Raw genomic sequence first — 21,733 nt, 5'->3', positions numbered from 1 at the left:
TAGTTTTTAGCACCAAAACAATCATCCTCAATGGGTTTGAAAAGTACTAAAATGACGTTTTTTCACTCGAATTTTTGACATGTTTGACAGTTTCCCAGTTAACTTTGGCCCTACTCAGGAGCTGCCGTTTAAACATATTGTTAGTTTTTAGCATCTCAACAATCATTCCCCGTGGGTTTCAAGAGTACTAATATGACGTTTTTTCACTCGAATTTTTGACGAGTTGAACGATAAATTGTTGCAAAATACACCAACAGCTGTTAGTCAGTCAACGAATTTCGAACTGAGACTATGAAAACAAAAGAATCTGAAATTTTAGTGAGTACTAAAATTACGTCCATAGAATTGTCGCGAGCTCCCGGACTATAAAAAGTCCAAAAGGAGCGATGAATTGGCTGAATAAATTCCAATTAGCTTAGGAACGTGAGCTTCAACATGATTTGCATTGGAAAGAAAAAGTCGTGAAAAAAATAAAAATTATATTGTGCGTGAGCACAATATAAAAATTGGAGTATACCTAGAGTATACCTTGTCTCATTTCAGTATATTTTCCACAGATTTAGGGAAATGTGTGTCCACGTGTATTCTAACTCGACCCCGCTGGTTCCCCTCGATGACAAGCGTGGAATTTTGCCATACCCCCCCCCCCCCAAAGTGTCCACGTGGTATATAGATGGCCCCTTACTCATTTTGAACAGAGCTTCTTTAGCTTCTAAGATTGTACCTTTTTTTGAGAAAATAAAGTTTTCGACGTCTAGAAGCAACAGGAAATTTTTAAAGAAAATCTCAATGTTATCTTTTTGGTGAAATAGACTGGACGCAAAACTTAATTTCGAAAATTCCTTGACTTTTCTCTGATTTTATAATATTTAAGGATCATAATTCGATTTTCTAAAACTTATAATGAAAAGTTTTTATTATTAAAGTTTGCTTACAGTTTCTTTTATAGAAATTTCCTGATTTTTACACGTCTTTTTCAAAAGCCCTGACTTCTTCCTGATTTCCAGAGTTTCCCTGACCAGCGTTCATTCAGCTTCAATTTAAAAATATTTTAAATCTATTTTCAATACCAAAAAAATCGATTGAAAAATTAAAAGGCTCGTGACCTTGACGTTCGAAATAACAGACGATTTGAAACGACCTTCCTAAGTCGAGAGATTTAAGAGACGGATTGGCACAGAACAAGATAGGAAGGCGGAAATAAAAAGTAAAAGAAGAAATAAAGGAGAGGCGGAAGAGATAAGAGAGGGAAAAAGAAGTAGAAGAATTGGCGGAAAAAGGCCGATATTAACGTACAAAAATAGAAAACAGGGGAGAGGAATGTGTATCAGAGATAGGGGGAAAGGAAGAAAGCGTCGCAGAGGGAAAAAAGAGCTCAGAGAAAAAAGAAAAAAATTGACATTGCGCAAATAAGACAGGAATGAAAAGAAAGGGATCGATCGTCTTTCCACAGGGAAAAAATCCCACCGATATTGGCAATCGTCCATTTATTGGTATTTTTTTTAAACTGTGATTCTTTTTCTCTGATGTGAAGGAACTCGACTTTTCACTTTTTACATTCCTACATGAAAATGAAGAAAATTTTAGAGAAGAGATGTTTATACAACTGAAAAAATCTGATAAATCCTGAATATAAAGTAGGTTCCTTAATTGAAACATAAGAGAGAATTTTTTAATAAGGGCCGTTCGAAAAATACTTATTCAAACTGAAATTAATTTTTTATTTTGAAAATGGATAATTATTCAGTTTATAAATACTATACTAGCAAGAAATATGAGTCCTATCGTAGTAATTGGTTAGTTTTTCATCTAGAGGCTGTAATCTGAAATTTTCGTGCAAATTTTTTAAAAAGAAATCGCAAAAAATATTAAAATTTTGAAGAATTGTTCTATTATGAATAATTGCAAGAAATAAGTTATTATTCAAAGGGTTTTTCACGACATGTATTTCACCGTTTGGATATAATTTTGTTGTGTGGAAAATTGGAATAAGTATTTGAATTTTCTTTAAAAGTATTGTAGTCTTCAAATTAAAATAGGTATTTGGCATTTTCTTTAAAATTCGAATAGAACTTTCTATTATCTTTTTAAATACTTAGGGAAATTAAAAAATTGACAAAATCGCCGAAGTTTTTCTCAAAATATTTCAACATAATTTTCTTAAAAATACCAGAGTTTGTTTCTCTTGTTTTTTTAAAACTGTTACTAATATAGTGAATAATTATTAGAGTTGGCGGAACATTTTGTTTCCAATAACGGATTCTAATACTGGATAAAAGTTGTATTTGCTTAACATAAGTAAGCCCTCCAAACTTTTGTACGATCGGATAATATGTTCTAATCTGCGTATGGATGTGAAAATTCATGTTTCGGAAAATTTAGACAAAAATTTCATTTGTACAAAAAAATTATGTTAAATTCTTTGGAAGAAATAACTTTGCTTTATCAATTTTTTTCATACATTATCTTTTTCGAAAATTGCAGGAACATTCACTATATTATTACCAACTTTGATAAAAAAACAAGAACAAAAACGGTGGCATTTTGAGAAAGTTAAGTTTGAATATTGTCCGAAAAACTGCCGCCATTTGGTCATGTAAATGTCATGTATTTATATTGGTTTAGATACTACAACACTTTAAACAAAAATCGATACATTCTTGATAAAGGGCGTTACAAATCTTCAGTTAAAATACTCCCAACATTGTAAAAAAGGGTTAATAAATGATGAAGAATGAAGTTGTAATAAATCAAACATAAAAATTAAGAAAAATAATTCATTATTTCGAGCGACGTTAAAGATGAGATTCACGCGAGCAATGATTTTAGATTAGTTTATTATGTTTGAAGGAAGAGAAAAAAGAAAAAAAGAAAAAATGGAATGCAAATTTGGTTGGCTAAAATGGCTCGAATTTTGAAGCACACGTGTGCATATAAGGATTAAGGTATAGCAAAAGCGAAAGCAGTTTACAGTTTACACGAGGCATCCCATACCATGGCAGTTGAGATCTAAGGAATGCGCTCGTCCGATCCCACGGCTTTTCCCCTTTCACCCCTCGACGCGGCGCACCGGCTGAGTATTACTTCTTACTCCTAAGGCTAACATTACACTTTTATACTGCTCTTTTGCTCTTTTACTCTTTTTTTCTTTTTTTCTTTTTTCTTTTTTTACTATTTAAGCCTTTCTTATTTATACATACTTAGCGCGTCTCAAAAGCAACTGAGACTTACTCGCCTCGGCGTGCGTTACGGATTTTCATTGACAAAGTATGTATGTACTTATACTCACACGTGTACTTAAAATTTTACAACGATCGCAACTATACACTTCCTTGCTACGTAATGTGTTACGAGTCCAATGACACTTGTCATTACGTAATCTACTCATCGTATAAAAACGTATAATTTTCTTTTACGCAAATTTCCGTCAAAAAGCAAATAAATGTGCAAAACCACTTGTGGAGGCGGAACTAAATTATATGCGAGCACAAGATTCAGGTTATGCACTGTATCTTTACTTGAATCGCGGAGAATCTTATTTAGAATCATAGACTTCACGCAGTCTAAACTGCTCTCGCAACAGGGACAATAGGGTAATTTTTCGCGAAAACAGGGAAATAAATTCATTTTAATAAAACTAATGTAGTCTGTATGATATTCCTATGAATTGAAGTTTGAAATATATTACATTTTTGACAAAATAGTTGAATCTTCAGAGAAAAAGTCCCTTCCTAACCAAAAAGTTGACTTTCAACCAAATAGTTTAATTTTATACCAAACTGTTGATATTTTAAGCCAAATAGCCGAATTTCTACAAAACAGTTGAATTTCTATAAAGAAAATATGAATTTGCAACAACAAAGTTAATTTTCAACCAAGCAGTTGCGTTAAAAAAACAGACAAATATTTAAGCGAATAGTTGAATTTTCAACCAAGAAAGACATTTCAATAAGAAAGAACAAAATTTCAAACAAATGATTGAATTCTCAAGCAAAAAAAAGATTACTTTTCTACAAAGCAGTATAATTTTCAGGAAAGTAGTTTAAGTTTATATAAAATTGTTTATTTTTAAGCCAAAAAGATAACTTTCCTACAAAACAGTTGAACTTTCAACTCAGAAATATAAATTTCTAACAACAAAGTATATTTTTAACCAAACAGTAGAATTTTTAACTAAATAGTTAAATGTTCTCTCAAACTGTTGGCACTTCACGCCAAATAGGTAAATTTCTACCAAAATTGGATTTTTTAACCGAAAAATATAAATTTGCACAAAAAATTAATGTCCAACCAAATAGTTAAATTTTCTACCAAAGTAATTGAATTTTCAGTAAAAGCGGCGACTTTTTAACCGACATTGATTACAAAATAATTACAGATTAATTTTCCAGCCAACAGTAGAATTTTCAAATCAAAAAATCGAATTCTCTAGGAAAAAGGTTTTCAATTAAAAAATATGAATTCGCAACCAAATAGTTGAATTTTTTACAAAAATAGTTGAATTTTCAGCCAAGAAGGAAGATTGTTTAACCAAATTCTTGAACTTTGAATGGAATAATAAAGTTTTCAACGAAATTATAACATTTTTAACTAAAATATGAATCCTCAACCTAATATATATATATAAGCTTAAAGAACTAGAAAAATGAGAGGTTTCTTGAAAACAGGGATAAAAGAAGAATTCTTTTAAAAAGAGGGATGCATCTAGGATGCACAAAAAACTGAAATAAATGTAATTTTTAAAAGTCATTTTTGAACAGTAGGGTCGTCGCAAACAAAATTTGTATTTGTTTTTCAATTTTAACTTAAAATATAAAAATAGATAATAATTATGACTATAAAGAAATTAATTTTCGCGAAATCTCTGTTTTTTTTATTTCATTCTCAAATCTGTGCATTTTTAAATATGCAAATACAGTCATTTATAAGCTATTCAAATGAACCTTAATTTTTCTTCTCTGATGAGTAGAAGCGATTCAATAACTGAGTTCCGTTTTACAATATTAAATATATTATCAAATTATTTTTCAATTTCCTCTGAAATAAAGTAGTTAAACTACATTTTCTTTCACTAGTATAACGAGTAGGTAATTTATTATAAAAAAAAAGCAATTACTGTAAATCAAGGAACAACCCTATTACAAACTAAATATACATTTAATCACGTATTGCATTCCTAAATATGCGAAAAAATTGTAATAATTTCAGCCTTGAACGATATAATTTGAAATTCTTTTGTAAAGTTTCAACAAAAGTTCTTTAAAAAAGGCTGCGCCAAGTCGTCCCGAACAATCAGGTGGGTTGGAAAAGGGGATAACCTAGCCAAGCTTATGAACAATATTTGACTAGTCATCTCGAATTTCGGGACGAGACACTTCGTTTAAAAAAACTATATATTTTTTCATCAAAAGGTCCTAGGTTCATTCTTTTTATATCAAAGATTTTTAACAACTTAAGTCCTTATTGATCAATTTACAGAAATTATTAAAGACTTGCGTTCTTCTCTTTATTTTCATCGATATTTTCTTTTGATATTACGAAAAACAAATAGTTCCCGCTTTTTCACGTGGAACTGAATACCAAAAAATCTCATAAAATATGTAGATACAGGAAGGGTCAAGATTAAGGATGGGATCTATTTTCATGGGCATACATTTAAAAGATCGATCAACCACCTGCTCAAGACCAGTAGTTAAAATAACTGTGGCTATTCTGGACCCTCGTCAGCATTTAGCACATGGAATTTCATTCTACCGAATATAATTTATGCGGCGTATTTATACCCTTCCAAGAATGTTTCCAGATCACAAAGTTATTCTCTGCAGCTCAATGACTTTATATTCAAGCTTGAAATTCAAGCTGGAGATAAAGTGTCATTAGAGTTTCAAATAATGTCGCCTCAAATTTCTATGAGTAGAAAAAAACGTGTTAAAAATGCTTCTTTAAAAATCCAGAACAATCCGGATGATTCCAAATAAATTGAGATAAAAAAGAGAGGGAAGAACATGCTGGAATTTTCTGGGGATGAAACTGAATTTGGAAAGGAAAAAATTCTGACGAATCATTCGAAAGTGTCTTTAAATCCGACAATTTCGCGCGCTGATGAAATCAGTTACAATAGCAAAAATTTCAAAACAAAAAAATGTATAAATTCTCAACAAAAGAGATTAAGTTTCAACTAAAATGATGGTCTTTAAACAAAAAATGTATTTTTAACAAATTAGTTCAACTTTCAACCAAACAGATCAACAAAGAAGGTTTTTTTTCAACAAAGAAGATTAATTTTCTACCAAAAAAGACGAAGTTTCAACAAAATACAAGATTTTTAAACTAAAAAGAATCAATTTTAACCAAACAGGTCAATTTTTAACCAAGATGATGAATTATTAACCAAAAGATTATATTTTTAACAAAGAAATTCAACTTTCAAGCAAGGTAGTCAATTTTTAAGAAACACAATCAATTTTTTCAAATGAAGAATAACTTTCTATCTATAAAGACGAATTTTCAATAAAAAATACATTAATTTTGAACCAAATAGCTGTATTTGCAACTGAAAAAGATAAATTTTTAACAAAAAATGGAAGAGTTAAAGAATTAATTTTCAATAAAAAAAAAGAAAGTCCAAGAAAATAGTTCAATATTCAAAGAAAGAGAGATAAATTTTTAACTAAAATTATAAATTTCCAACCAAGAAAATTATTTTCAATTAAAAATGATGGCTTTTCAAGAAAATACAAGAATTTTTAACTAAAAAAGATTAATTTTCAAATGAAGAGAACCAATTTTCAACCAAGAAAGTGAATTTTCAATTAAAATGATGAATCATTAACTAAAATAAAAATGAACTTGTAACACAGAAGTTCAACTTTGAACAAAATAGTTGAATTTACAAGCAAAAAAAAGCATTTTTCACAACGAAGATTAATTTTCTACCTAAAAATAAGAGTTTTCAACAAATGAAATGCATTTTCAACCAAACACTTGAAGTTGAAACTAAAAAAGTTCCAATCAACAAAAAGGGAATTATGAACAAAATACTCGGACTTCCCACCAAGCAGTTGAATTTAAAAAAATAAATTTTCAACCTAGAACATTACTTTCGATAAAAAACGACGAATTCTTAACGAAATACAAGAATTTGCAGCCATAAAGTTGAATTTTCAATTAAACAAGAAAAGTTTTCAAGAAATAAAGCAAAATTCAACATAATAGTTTAATTTTCAACCAGACTAAGACGGTGAATATAATTAACCAATAGAAGGAATTTTAAACAAAGCAGTTCAAATTTCAACTAAATAGTTCAATTTTCAAATAAAAAAATGCATTTTTCGGGAAGAAAATGAATTTGCTATCAAAAAGACGATTTTTCAACAGAATACTGCATTTTTAACCAAAAATTTTAGTTAACGACTGTACAAATAAATATTCTACTAAAAAAAAAAAACGAATTTTCAACAAAATACAAGTATTTTCAGTAATCAAGCTGAATTTTGATTTAGAAATAATTTTACTATTCTATTATAGTAGACAAGCTAGTCGCCTCTATTGATAGAAAATCAGTAATTTCATGTCACTATTTGATTCTATCAGTAATATTGACTGATTCACCTTTTTAAAAGACTTTTTGTCAAGAACAATGCCTGGTATTTCAGATAAAGCATTCTTTGTTTAATTTAATCATTCAAATTGTGGCTGACATGAATTTAGGGCATAAGATTTTGTAAGCAGAAACGTTTAAAAATTTAAAAAGATTCTTATTCTTTTAAGACATGACGCATTTTTCAAGTAAGAGAAATTAGCCTAAGGTATCAATTATCAAAGAAGATGCATTTTTGTTACAAAGTACGACAAAAATAAGGCATATTAAAAATTTTATGAGGCTCTTAGAAGTTTAAGACAGTTGTAAAGATTGTGGTTCATAGTAATGAGAACTAAGTATTTAATGATGAGAGAAAATATGTTTCGAGCTCTTGCACAGTGTTAATAAGTCCGTTAAATCTTTACATTCAATCCTAAAACATTAAAAAATTAAGAAACTTAAGAAATATTAAAATTTAAGCACAGAACTATTAAATAATATATTTAAAACATAAAAATAAATTACCTCATTGTTGCCTAGCATGAATGGATTTTATTACATAATTAATTGATTTATAAATATTCATAAGACTTGCAATTGGTTTCGATCTCTCGTAATTTACAGTTCAGAGTTAATGATCCTTTTATTACTCGCTAGAGTACATTACACTTATCTTTACGAATGCGTTCATATAACGATGGTTTGAATAAAATGGTTAAAATCTAGAATTTAAATTCTAGAACAAGCTTTTTTTAATAATAAAAGGTAAGTTGCGGGTAAAAAAAGTGAATCCGGTTTGAATACTAATTTTAAGTTAGAATAAACTAGATTATAGTAAAGACAACTTGACCAGTTAGCATTAGGACAAACCCCGGTCTCAGTGCGGGTATTAATATTAAACTGCTCAAATTAGCTCGTTACCTTGCGACACGAATCTTGCAATTTCATTGATTCCACATTTACATTTAAATTAAATAAATCAATTCTGAATTAAAGGCAGCCAGTTCGATGTCTAGATTTTCAACCTGTTTCGAGGAATAAATTTGATAAAACTGGTATCCAATTTGGAAGATAGTGTTGTATTAATTGACTTTTATAATTACAATTAAACTATAAAATTGATAAAACTGTAGCTTTCTCATTATTTCTAGAATATCGGAGAGTGTCGCTATTTATACCTAAATAAAATAAAAATAGAGACTTTGTAGTAAAACGTCTTGAAAGTTCCTTTAATTAAAAATAATTGTCTGAAATAATTGCGACAATTGCGTGACCGCTGATAATGTCCGGTAACGATTTTTAATTAGCGTAATTAGTGCTGAAGACAAAACCTTTTTTCAGTGAATGACTGGACGGAAATTGCAATAATGTAAAAAGGTGGAGTGCAATTTAAATATTTACTTATTGTAGAGGAAACGGGACATTTTTTTAAAAGAGGAAATTAATTTATTGTGTAACTAGTATTTTTACTAAAAAGATTAAATTAAGATTTAGGTAAATAGTTCCATGTTTGAAACTTATTTAAATAATTGTGTTTATTAAATAAATTAAAATTTCAAGATAAAATTCGAATAAGTTTTCTTGAATAGATAAGTTAATTGTATATTCAAATTTTATTACTTACGTAGCTTTCTAGAGAGGGACGATTCTTGTTTAGAATTTTAAAGAACATTAAATGGAAAAGAATTTAGAGAATCTTGCGTTTTATAGAACTACTTTCTAGCGTACATAAATAAACGATAAAAATTCCTTCCAGTTTCATGCAATTGTAAAAAGGGTGTAAAGTATTTGTTTTTCCCATTTTTTTGAGAAAATTGTTTATAAACCATATATCACAACCTTTAAACATTTTTAAAATCAAATTTTACAAATAGAAATAGAAGATATTCATTGACTTTTTTTATTTCGATAGTATTTATGTCATTTAAGAAAGGAAGAACAACAAAACATAGAAATATTTGCAAACAATATTCTCCTATTCACGTCTGGTTAACCACTAACAATTTGACATTAATCTATATTAGAAAATTTAAAGAATTTAACAGAATTCACAACAATTCAATGATTTCAAGGTTACAAGGACTTCAAAGAATTTAAAATAAAGCAATAGAATTCAAGATATTTCTAATAATTATAGTATTGTTTGAGAGTATTCATATGAAGGCTTTTGGGTTTCAATATAATCCCCTAATGAATATTATGAATTCAAAAATATCACAAGAGATCAGTAATTGGATTCTAGGTAAAAAGGGGATTATTTTGAGAAAAAAGGGTAATTCCATTTATTATTAAAGACTTTTGATATACTATGGGTATCTCGTGAATATTGAGCAAAATTTCCCTTTAAAAGAAGCGCCTTTTCTTCAGCAAGTTTTTTCTAGTTATTTTTAGGTTTTGAAATTGTTTAGCTTTAAAAAATATGTTCAAAACGTCAGCACTTTCTAGTAATAAAATATATCGAAAAGAAAATTTAGGAATATGAAAGCTGAAAAATACATAAAATGTATCAGTTGAAAGCTCGCAGAAGTTAAAAAAATATAGTGTTAGGTTAAAAAAGATTATACAATAAAAAATAGAAATTATAAAGCTATGTATTCAGTTTATTCTCTTAGGTTGAAAAGTTTTCTATTCTATTTTTGGTTAAGAATTAATATTTTTTGGTTTAAGATTTTATTATTTGGTTGAAAATGTGATTATTTTTTTAAAAGTTCATCCTTTTGGTAGGAAATTCAACTATTTGATGGAAAACTAACTTTTTTCTTAAAAAATCATAATTTCGAGTTGAAAAATTAACTTTCTTGCAGAAACTTCGTCTTTTTGTCCTGAAAACCAATAATTAAATAGAAATTTTGTTTCTTTCTTTACTGAAAAATCTGTTTTGGTAGAAAATTCAAGTCTGAAAAATTCAATTGTTTTGTTGAAAATTCTTCTTTTTGTATAGAAAATTCGTCCTTGTGAATTTTTATCTTCTGGTTGCAAAGTTATCTTTTTTAGTTGAAAATTAACCTTTTTTAAAATTAGAAAGTCTATTATTATATGTTTGATTTAAAATTTATCCCTTTTGGTCGAACATGTAATTATTTAGTTGAAAATTCTACTTTGTTGTTGTTGAAAATTCGTATCATTTGCATGAATTTAACTGTTTCTAATACATTTTTCAAATCTTTTTTGGTTGATATATCTAAGATTACATTATTCACTGAGAAATAATCTTTTTGGTTGAATATGTAACTACTTGAATACAAATTAATTCTTATGGTTGAGGATTCAACATTAAAGCTTTAAATTCATACTTTCTGTAGAAAATTAATTTTATTATGTATTTTCTTTTCAACCACCAGCTAACTTCACTTCTTTGATTGCTGAGAGGGGAAACAATGAATTAAATGCACGGGAAAAAAACTTTAGTTTTCTAATAACGTCGTAATGAATACTATTTATTATCATTTTATTAAATAATTCTTAAAAAATAAAAATTAATTTCCAAAATAGGACAAAAAAAGAATGATTCAGATGCATTTGCTCTACTGTTTTTCCCTCAGCAATCAACGAAGTGAAGTTTGCTGGTGGTTAAATTGAAAATACCTAATTAGTTAAAAATTTACCGTTTTGGTTGAAAATTCAACTATTTGGTTAAAAACTAATCTAATTTGTTAAAAATGTAATATTTCTACTGGAAATATTAGGAATGTAAAGCATTTTAAATTGAATTTAATATCGTACAAACATTAATTCCATTTTAAAGAATTTATTCACGTCTTTTCGCGAAAAATCTCTTGTTTTTGGAGATGTTATTGATTTGCAACTATAGAACTGATTTATATTTCAGGTTCAGTTTCTCATTTAAATAGTTAGGGATTTCTGAACTGCCAACAATGTCCTTCAAATCTAAAAAAATAGCAAATAAATTGTTCAGCATATATTTGTAATTGGTATCATCAAGAAGAATCTCATTCAAAGTGTCTTGCTTTCTAATGTCTTGAATTTCTGTTTATGATTAATAAAAAAATGAATCAGGACTTTGCAAGAAACGAGGAAAAAGGGAAAAATTGGTCCAAATTCTCGATTTAAGGTGTTTTAGGGCACTTTTTATATTTAAGGGGGGGGGGATTGGAAAAGGAATTAGATAAAAAAAGGGGACGGAGTATGATCCCTAACAAGAGTTCAGGTCTGTGCAAAACAGCGCGCGGACACAAACCATGAGCGTTCTCGATTATCGGTAAACGTCGGTAACTGGAATGTGCAATTTTCATTCTTTCTTTTCGGGGCAGTTAGGAAATGCATTGTAATAAAGGCGGAAGATATAAGTAGCCAGAGATACGGTGAAGAAAGTAGTTTGGCGAACTCCACTTGATATTTGAAAGTTTCCCACTGCGCTTTATGAGTCTCTCCGTGATCGATAGCGCTCTCGACTAGTTTGTGGGCACTCGAAGCCCGTAACGAGCCGCGCTAACGACGATCTTTTCCGATCGAGAATCGAGAACTGAGTTGGACTTCTAGGGAAGCAAGAACTTACTTTCAACTTTTGCGTGTGCCCACACTGGCAGCAGCAGTAAGACATGTATTCCGGTAAGGCTGGCATGAATCTGAGCTGCTCTTGTTGCTGGTTGCACTCGTCGTCAAGTTTTCGATAAGTCACTTTGAAGATGGGTCGAGTCGTATTCTGCAGGCCCTTTCCGAGGCGTCCCATAATCGCCGAAATTGCTGCCAGGGTCCTTCGCCTGCGTGTGAATCTCCTCATACCCAACTTCAAAAATCTCCAGGATCAAATATCCGTTTGCCTACAGGGAATATATCCAGGATTTTAAATAAATTTCGGTTTAAAGGCACATCTTCAATATTTTCGAGAAGAATCTTCAATTTTCCATTAAGAATATGGTCATCCAACATTTTTTTTTGTTCAAGTTAAGTTGAAGAAGATTGAAACTTGATTTTGATCATTCAAAAATATGTAATAAATAATTTAAAAGTAACAATATATTGACCGGTAATTTCGATTTTTTAAATGATATTTGTCGCGACCTCATAGCGCGAAACCCGTGGCTGCGTCGCGTGACGTCATACGCTTTCAAACCCGAAGAAAATACATGTGTCAGTTTGATCAAAACAATTAACGTAATTAATAATTAATGTTTATAGGTAAAAAATATTTACTTTATTAAGTATAAGTAAGCCACAAATTCAAAGAATGTCTGATTCTAATACTTTTTACGTAAAATCGCAAGTTGGCATTGTAATCTCAAACATATGAAGTTGCCTTGAGACAGCATGCAACTGCCTGTTTTGCAACAACTCTTTTTTTTTAAACAGAATTACCTCTGCAGTGTCAAAAATCTAGATCTAACATATTTGCGTGAAAGAAGTTGAAAATCAAATTTGTATTCGAAGTAAAAAAATGGGATAATTTCAATTCTTTGGTGTAAAATGATTTTTTTTAATTCTCGGATTATAATAACAAAAAAAATCGTTTTACACAAAAAGCATTGAAGTTATCAAATTTTTCAGTTCGAATGCAAATTTGAATCAAAACAGTTTCTAGTACATTCTAGTATTTATTATGGATTACAATGAGATAACTGATCCCTTTCGGTAGCCGTTATCAAGTAATAAAGTACAAGATATGAGAAAATAAATATGTTTGCGACGAACAGTTTTATACAGTTCTTTCCATTTTTTATCATTAGATATACATAAAAATATTTTTTTCAGGATTTATAACACTGGAATTTGTACATTTAGGCACAAACCACCAGACCTAGACGTTATTTATTTCAATTTTTTAAAAAAAGAGCATGAGCCTCCCGCTTGTTTAAAGAATATTAAAAGCATATGACGTCACATCTAGGTGGCGCCATGGTGCGACAGAATTATAAGTTTAAAAAATGTACTTTTTTAACTTTTGGCTTCTTTTCAACTATGCTCGTATTATTAGTGATTTTGGAGTGAATGTTTTCAAACACAAAACTAAACAAAATTTAGTGGATGACCCTATTATTATATTAAGCCAGTTAAATTAAACTTTTGATACTGAATAGAATCAATTTTATGGCTTGTGGAAATCTCTGACGTTAGGCAATCAAAAGTACCCAGGAAAAAAGAAACGATTGAGCAATTGCTTAAGCGAATCGGTTTCTTGGAAGACATTTTTGAATGGGGTTAAAATTTTTGAACTTGGACTATCATATTTCAAAATTGCAAATCTGCTTGTGTATCAGGTTGTGTTATAAATTTCAATTTTGATCAAATATAAGGCATATCCGTAAAATAGGTGAACAATACAATTAAAAAACGTTAAATTTGAAGTCGTAGTTAATTGGTCGCTATCGGAAATGGCCAATTAAGTTTGCGGATTCACTAAGGATTCAGACCGATTCAAAGTTTCCAATCGATTCTTTTATATGAGTAGGGCTTTAGCACCCTTTTTAATAAATTGAAAATTATGCAAATTTTAGCAATTGGTACTATTTTTCAAAAATACAAATTTTATCTTACAGACTAATTTATTTATTATTTTAATAATGATTTGGGGGATTTGAAATTTCTGTTATCAACAAGGATCAACATTTGAATTCACAAGACTCATTTTTAAAAAGTGATTCAGAATTCTAATTCGAATCACATGATGTCAGAGAATTAGGTATTTTCACTTCAACTGTCAGCTAACATCACTTCGTTAAATAATTTTTTCTATATAAGTGTATTTGAAAAATAGTAGCGGTTGAAGTGAAAATACATATTACATGCCTTTAATTGGATAAAACTCGCGGTCTCGGAAGTTGCACTTTTTAAATTTCGCAGAACAAAATGTTGTACTGAATTGATGCTGACCACAAATCTGCCTTCCAGTTTTAGCCAATCAAGTGTGGTATAATAATTAATAGATATTTGTGATTTGAAAACCACTTCTTTTTTTAATAGCTATAGAACGGCTCTTAAAATAATCTCAAACTAATAAAATAAAATTTTTTTTAATGCACGAAAAATTGAATTTGCTCTATTTTAGTTTATATTTAGTTTTTTAATACGAACTAGGGTTATATTTGTTTTTTATGCCAAGCAATAATTTGAAAATAAATTTGAAATCGGATAATCAATTTTTGAGATATCATGAAAAATCTGCACCCCTGTTATTTAAAAAATTTTATTTAACAAATTGATTTGAAAATGGCTATTAAATTGCACCTTATGACGTCAAATGGTGCGAAGATTCGTGTTCAACATCAAAAATACTTTGGAAGCGATATGTCACATTCTACATGAACATAGGTCAGTTCTGTTGATAGATAATTTGGCTTGTAGATAATTCTGTGTCGCAAGGATAAAATTGAAAAATATATAATTTTTCATGTTTTGGAAAAACAATATTTGCTTTAAGTTCATGGCTTGTGAAATTCATTTTAACCAAATTTTGTTTCTAAATATCAGTTTTTACAAACATTTTTAAGAAAATCTTACTTCCAATTTTTGGCTGACAAGTACATGCCAGTGAGTATTTTTGAAAAAATGACTATTAGCAAATAAAAATGAATTATTTAACAAAATTTATGTTGAAGCTTTTTTTTTATCATATATAATAATATCCATCCATGTCAGTTTTATCCACAATATTATTTGATCTATTTTGTTTGCTAATTTGTCTGGCTCAAATGGAATAGGTATTAAAAATGAAAGAAAAACAAAATAAAGAAGAAAAATATTTTAAAGAATTTATTATTTTTAAGGGCATGTGATACTTAGAAAATTGTCGATTTTACCAGTTTTAGGTTCCGACGGCTTTTTTTCTTTAATAATCAATATTTTGTCTTAAAAATTTGGGACATGATAGCGACCATGCTAACGGACGTCACCACACACTTTTTTTTGGTTTAATTCAAAAAAGTTTTAATTGATCAAAATCTGATTAATTTGCATAGCGCTTAGGAATTAGTATCGATTTTAGCAGTTTTAGGCTCCGACGGCTTTTTACTAGAATAATCAATATTTTGTCTTAAAAATTTGGGAAATGATTGCGAAGATGCTAACGGACGTCCCCGCACACTTTATTTGTGTTTTATTTCAAAAAATTTTTTGATATTGCTAACAAACTGTGTACATTTGGAGGTTATGTATGTTACAATTCTCCTGTGCGTTACTTCCAAACTACAAAATATTTTTGGCCGAAAACTTTGGACTTGCAAATGAACATAATAATTAATCTCCCGGAACTAACCCTTTTTGCAGGCAACCAAAAAAGTTTATTTCATAAATAATTTCCAGATTATCGGAAAGGCAGAGATGCCAAACAACGTAACCTCAAAATAATGTATATGCATAAAATTTTTATTCAACACAATAAATTTTTTTGTTATTATCCCTCAAAAGAGTCCGGGGACGTCCGTTAAGATATTTTATAGCATCTCCGAATTCAGTTTTTAAAAATGTTCATTTTTGTGGAAAAAAATCCGGGGAAACTGTAAGTATCACATGCCCTTAAGGTAATGATTTTTGATAGTTTTTGAAGAGTTATCTCGAAGAATCAAGAAATATATAAAGATTTTAAAAAGTTTCTCGAGCGATAACTTTAGGAGTACCAATAGATTTTTTTTATGAACTGGTTTGAATTACCTTTGAAAAATACCTGAAGATGTACACTGCCAGAAGAAATGATCTGCATATGTATTTTGTTAGCTGTTTTCAAAAGGCCTTCATTGTTATAATATTAACATTAAATTAAGTTTTCATTCTTATTAATTAAATTAGGTTGAACGCAAAATGTCAGTTTTATAAAAAGATATTGAAAAAACACGTCAGATTTCGATGTTTCTGAAAAATTTCAATAATCCTGGAAATATTTAACATTTTTTAAAGTTTTTGCGCACATTTTAAAGGTGATTTTTCGTACTATTTTTAAAGATTATTGTGATGTTTTTATGACATCTCCATAGATTCTGCTAATTATAGTTTATTAAAATATGATGAATGATTTTAAAAAAAATTTGTAAGTATTTACACAGTTTTGAAATTTTGCGTTTTTTCTCACTTTGGTGAAAAATATTAAAAATATCTTAACAATTTATTCGAGACTTATTTTTTAAATATCTTTTTATCAAAATGACATTCTGCCTTCAACGTGGGTTTATTAGACTCTGTATTTTATTACCTTTTGCAGTACCATGGGGAAAAAATGTTATTGTTAATATTATAAAAATTATGGCACTTTAGCAACAGCTATAAACAGGCCTGCAGATAAATTCCACCGGTAGCCTGATTAAAGAAGTAACAGCAGAAACTAAAGAAATACTAGCAGGAACTTAAAAAGTACCTGAAGGAACTGTGAAGAGGTACCTTAAGGCTTAAAAATGACTTTCCAAAAAAGTCACTGTAGGAGTGACTTGAAGAAAGTACCTTTACAACTATTCTGAAGTGGTTCCTTGAAGATGTGCCTGGAAGAGGTACCTTGGAGAAGTCCCTCTTTCAGAAATGCTTCTCCCCAATGAGGGAAGAAATTCCTCACAAGAGGGCACAGCACACACTCACGAATCACATGTACACATCACTTTTCACTTAGTTTCCAAGGATTCTTCGAAAACCCTTCCTGCAGCTTAGTATCATCATCATTATCATCATGGTCGTCGTCATCCTCACTTTCTCACTGTGCTTTTTCTCGATTCTCGAATTCCTTTCGCTGCTTACTCATCATCGCGATGGTCTCGTTCCATCGAATTCCAGAGGCCGACTCTCAACTCTGCTCGCACCGACGCGACACATTATCCTTTATTCGAGGAGAAGGCTGCTTGTGCTTACGGTACCTCGTCTCGTCAGCTCGCTATTAACACCGCTCATTGGCGCCCAACACTCGATTCCTTCAGAACACCACAAAACTTCTCGGACCACTGATATCTCCCCTAACCGGTCTTTATTTTTATAGAAAAACCGAGCAAAAACTGCAACCAGTCACTACTGACTTGTTCATCAAGAGCGAAGTCAATTTTTCATCGTCACTGCTCTGCCAGATCTCTGATGGACTCTGGATGATGTCCTACCAAACTTGAACAATTCGGAAGAGTTTAAAGATCCGTTTGTCAAGTTATTATCATGTGCGAGAGAAACTGCAGATTTTGGAAGACCTTGAAGATCTTGGTTTTAAACAACATTACCTTACGAAGAACTTTGATTAGATTACACTGTCTAAAGTTGCCTCTATCACTAGTCTCACCAACACTAGAACTATTTTTGCACTATTTAGCCACGTATTGCGAAAATATGAAATGACGAAAGGGAACGAAGGAATCGGAACGTTGGTTCCAGAGTGGTATCACTGGTATCTTGACTTGACTCTGGTATCACTGGTTGACTAGGGACGGCTGGGATTGTGGGTTGCCGGTGGGCAGGAATTTTTTCGAAAATCTGAATCCACGTGGTAGCACGTCTACTCGCTTCGAACATGCCAGCTGGAGTGGGACCAGTGGGTCGAGTTGTATGAGTGAAGAAGTGAGAGGTGGTTGGTTGGAGGGAAAGGATGAGCGAGAGGGATATAGGTATAGAGATATAGCTGTTGGGTAGAGTGTAAGGTGCTTGTGTGTGTATTTTCAGCGTGTCAGTGTGTGTGTGGAGGCTGAAACCGAAGCCGAAAGAGAATATGCAGTGGCCAGGCCTGGCCTGGACGGACTCTAGAGCTATCCCCTCCTCGTGGCCGCTTTCTTGCTCCAACTGCGGCATTGAACACGTTTAACGGCAGCTGGCAAATACCACCTTGACTCCGAGTCGAAGCGATCGTACGAAACCGCGATATATTTGCGTTCTTTGACCTCCCCGGATACCGAAGCAGACCTTTTTGGAATCGGAGTTTTGATAAATTGGGAACTTGGAGAAGGACGGATGCGACCCTGGGACGGAGACTTGGTTCCCAGATGTGGTGATGGGGAAAGGATGTGGATGAAAGTCGAGAAGGTGCGCCAGGTTGTGGGATCGGATCCTGGAAGTAGTGTGGTTATCTTAAAGGTCTCTCTCGATTTTACTGGTATGAGCAGTTTACCAAAAGTTGAAAACGTGAGGTCCCTCCTCCAACTTCCTTCCAACAATTCATACTTTTCTGTCTCTTTTGATCAGTTTGTCCTATTCCTCTTTGCAAGACTATTATCCTTTTCTATCTCGTTACATCATTTCTCTCTACTTTTTTTCTAATAATTTTATTTTTTTCCATCCCGCTTTATCATTTCTCAATCTAGTCCTTTTATGTCCAGACTTATACTTGTCTATCCCTATTTATTACTGCTTATCTTGTTCCTTTTTGGAATAATTATATCCTTTTCTACACCACTAATAATGCTACCCTTTCCTATCTTGTTTCATCATTCTTTACTACTCCTCTTCCCAATAATTGTATCCTTTTCTATCGCGTTTTATCATTTCTTATTTCAGTCCTATTTCCTTCACATCTATGCTTGTCTATCCCTTTTTATCATTGTTTATCTGGCTCCATTTTAGAATAATTATATCCTTTATTATAACGCTAACAATCATATACTCTCCTCTCATGTTCCAACGTTATTTAATTTTTACTGCTCTTTCAAATAATTGTATCCTTTTCGATCCCGGTGTATCATTTATTATGCTAATCTACACTTGTTTATCCCTTTTCATCACGGTCTATCTTGTTCCTTTATAGAATAATTGTTCTAGCCATCCCTACACTGCTAACAATCTTATCCTTTTCTAGCACGTTTTATCATTTCTTATTCTAGTCCTCTTTTTCCAAATCTATGCTTCTCTATCCTTTTTTATGACTATTTATGTTGTCCCTTATTAGAATAATTCTATATTCTAATCTACCCCGATAGCTATCTTACCCTCTTCTATCAAGTTTCACCTTTTTTCAATTTTTATTACTCCTCTTTCTAATAAATGTATCATTTTTCTTCCCTTTTTATGACTTCTTATTCTAGTCCTCCTTTCTCCAGATCCATGCGTACCTATTCCTTTTTATTACTATTTGCATTGTTCCTTTTTAGAATACTGCTATCCTTATCTACACCCATAATAATCTTATTCTCTCCGATCACGTCTCATAATTTTTTAATTTTTACTACTCCTCTTTCTAATCATTTTAACATTTTCCATCCTATTTTATCATATCTTATTATAGCCGCCTTTCCTTCAAATCTATGATTGTCTATCCATGTGTATCACCGTTTATCTGGTTTTTTTAGAATACTACTATCATTTTTTGCATCGCTTTCAATAATTATATCACTTTCTATTCAATTTTATCACGTCAACCTACTCCCTTTTACTATTATTATATCCTTATTTCTATTCAATTTTGTAATTGTTTATTATTTTCTTCTTTCTAAATTTCTGTCGCATTTAATTAGTATGTTATCTCAATCCTATCCTTTTAAGTCTGTCTTATTCCTCTTTACTAATGTTTTATTCTTTTTTATCACAATTTACTATTCTTATACTATTAATTTTTCTACTAAAAATCTCTTATTATTTAGTTTTATCTTTTTATCTGATTACCGTTTCTAGAGATTATATTATAAACGGTCTTTTTTATCACGGGTTTCCTATTCTTCTTCATAGTAATTTTGTCCTTTTGTATCACGTTTTATCATTTTTTACTATTCCTCTTTCCAAGAGTTTTAAACTTTTCCATCCCGCTTTTTTTCTTTATTCAAATTGATTTTTAAAAAAAGCATATTATGGAAGAAGGGATAGAAGTGAGAATTTTTATGGCGAATTGAAAATGAATTTCTATTAGTTCAAAATTAATTCTACTGTCTGGAACAAGAATTTCCCCTCTATTTTTATTTTTAGAGGCCCGATTTCCATTTATCTGATGCTGGATTTAACATGTAATCCCATAGGATTCTAAATATTCGCCTCTTACACCGCACTTTTTCCTCCCTGAGGAGAAAAATTCAACTTTTCTTTCCTCTGACGTCACCATGATTAAAAATTAATTATTTAACATATGGTTTAACAGGCACGGAAATTGGCTGAATTAATGCTTGTGTTATGAAAAATCAATACTTTTCTTTCATTTTCTAACCCGCTTTTTTAGTTTAACCTATTTCATTTTCCAACAACTTCATTAGCTTCTATCATGTTTCTTCACATTATACTACTTATTTTGTCACTAATTAAACTTAACCTTTTTGTATGATTTCATCTTATTCTTCCTTCAAAAATCGATCCGCTTTGATCACGGTTTTCCGTATCTTCTTTACAATAATTCTGTACTTTTGTATCACGTCTTATCATTCTTTTACTATTTCCTTTTTTCAAACATCCTTCCCTTTTCTACAATCTTTCATAAGTTTTTCCTATTCTTCTTTTCAACAATCTTATACTTTTTCAGCAGGTTTTATAATTTTTTACCACACCTTTTTCCAATCATCATATTTATTTTATCCCGCTTTATTCCTTCACACTTTTCCTCTATTCTATTTTGCTAGCCTTATTTCTATTCCATTTTATAATTCTTCCTCATATTCGCTTCTACAATTTTCTATCCCGTTCAATTACTTTTATTTTCATCCTCTTTATTTTGTCCTATTATCCTTTACAAAAATTTATTTCTTTGCTGATGACTATTTGATATTCTTATACCGTTCCCTTTTTCTACTCTCTATTAGTACCTTCCTATTCAGTTCGATAAATTAATATTATTTCTCCTTCCACTGATTTTTCTTTACAGAGAGTATTCTTTATGACCATTTTTATCATGTTTTTCCTATTCTTCTTTGAAACAATTCTGTACTTTTGTATCACGTTTGATCATTTTTTTACTATTCCCGTTTCCAATAATTCCATCTTTTTCTGTCATGATTGACCAGGTTGTTCTATTCCTCTTCTCAAAAATCTTATTTCTTTTTATTATGCTTCATCATTTTAAAATACTTTTCTTTCGAATTATTCTATCCTTCTTAATTCCATGTTATTATTTAACCCCTATTCTTTGTGCTATTATTCTACCCTTATTTCTATTCCATTTTATAGTATTTTTATTATATTCCTTTTTTCTAATTTGTATCCCATTTAATCACAATCCCTATTAGTTCAAAATGAATTATCGACTATCTGACGCTGCTTTTAAGATGTTAGCTCATAGGTATCTGATTCTTATTTTAGGGAGAGGACTAGCTAAAGTATGAACTTGGCATAAAT

The 21,733-nt window shown here is 30.6% G+C and overlaps 1 protein-coding gene across 5 annotated transcripts in view; it reads right to left on the bottom strand.

The window, feature by feature from the left end:
- LOC117181464 (tensin-3-like) overlaps window positions 1-18,037 on the bottom strand; it is a 42,648-nt gene extending 24,611 nt beyond the window's left edge. Inside the window, exons 1-2 of one of the 5 annotated variants that reach the window (XM_033374134.1) lie at window positions 16,884-18,037; window positions 12,099-12,363 (exon numbers count right to left, since the gene is read on the bottom strand). In XM_033374134.1, coding sequence (XP_033230025.1) covers window positions 12,099-12,323 — 225 coding nt within the window. In that variant the 5' untranslated portion in view covers window positions 12,324-12,363; window positions 16,884-18,037. The remainder of the gene's footprint in view (window positions 1-12,098; window positions 12,364-16,883) is intronic. The other 4 variants (XM_033374133.1, XM_033374132.1, XM_033374136.1 and 1 more) reach the window with 4 other exon arrangements.
- Between the last annotated feature and the right edge of the window lie 3,696 nt (window positions 18,038-21,733).

This window comes from Belonocnema kinseyi, chromosome 10, assembly GCF_010883055.1.
Source record: "Belonocnema kinseyi isolate 2016_QV_RU_SX_M_011 chromosome 10, B_treatae_v1, whole genome shotgun sequence".
In the NCBI taxonomy this organism is placed as follows: domain Eukaryota; kingdom Metazoa; phylum Arthropoda; class Insecta; order Hymenoptera; family Cynipidae; genus Belonocnema; species Belonocnema kinseyi.
This window is presented reverse-complemented; position numbering and strand designations above follow the sequence as displayed.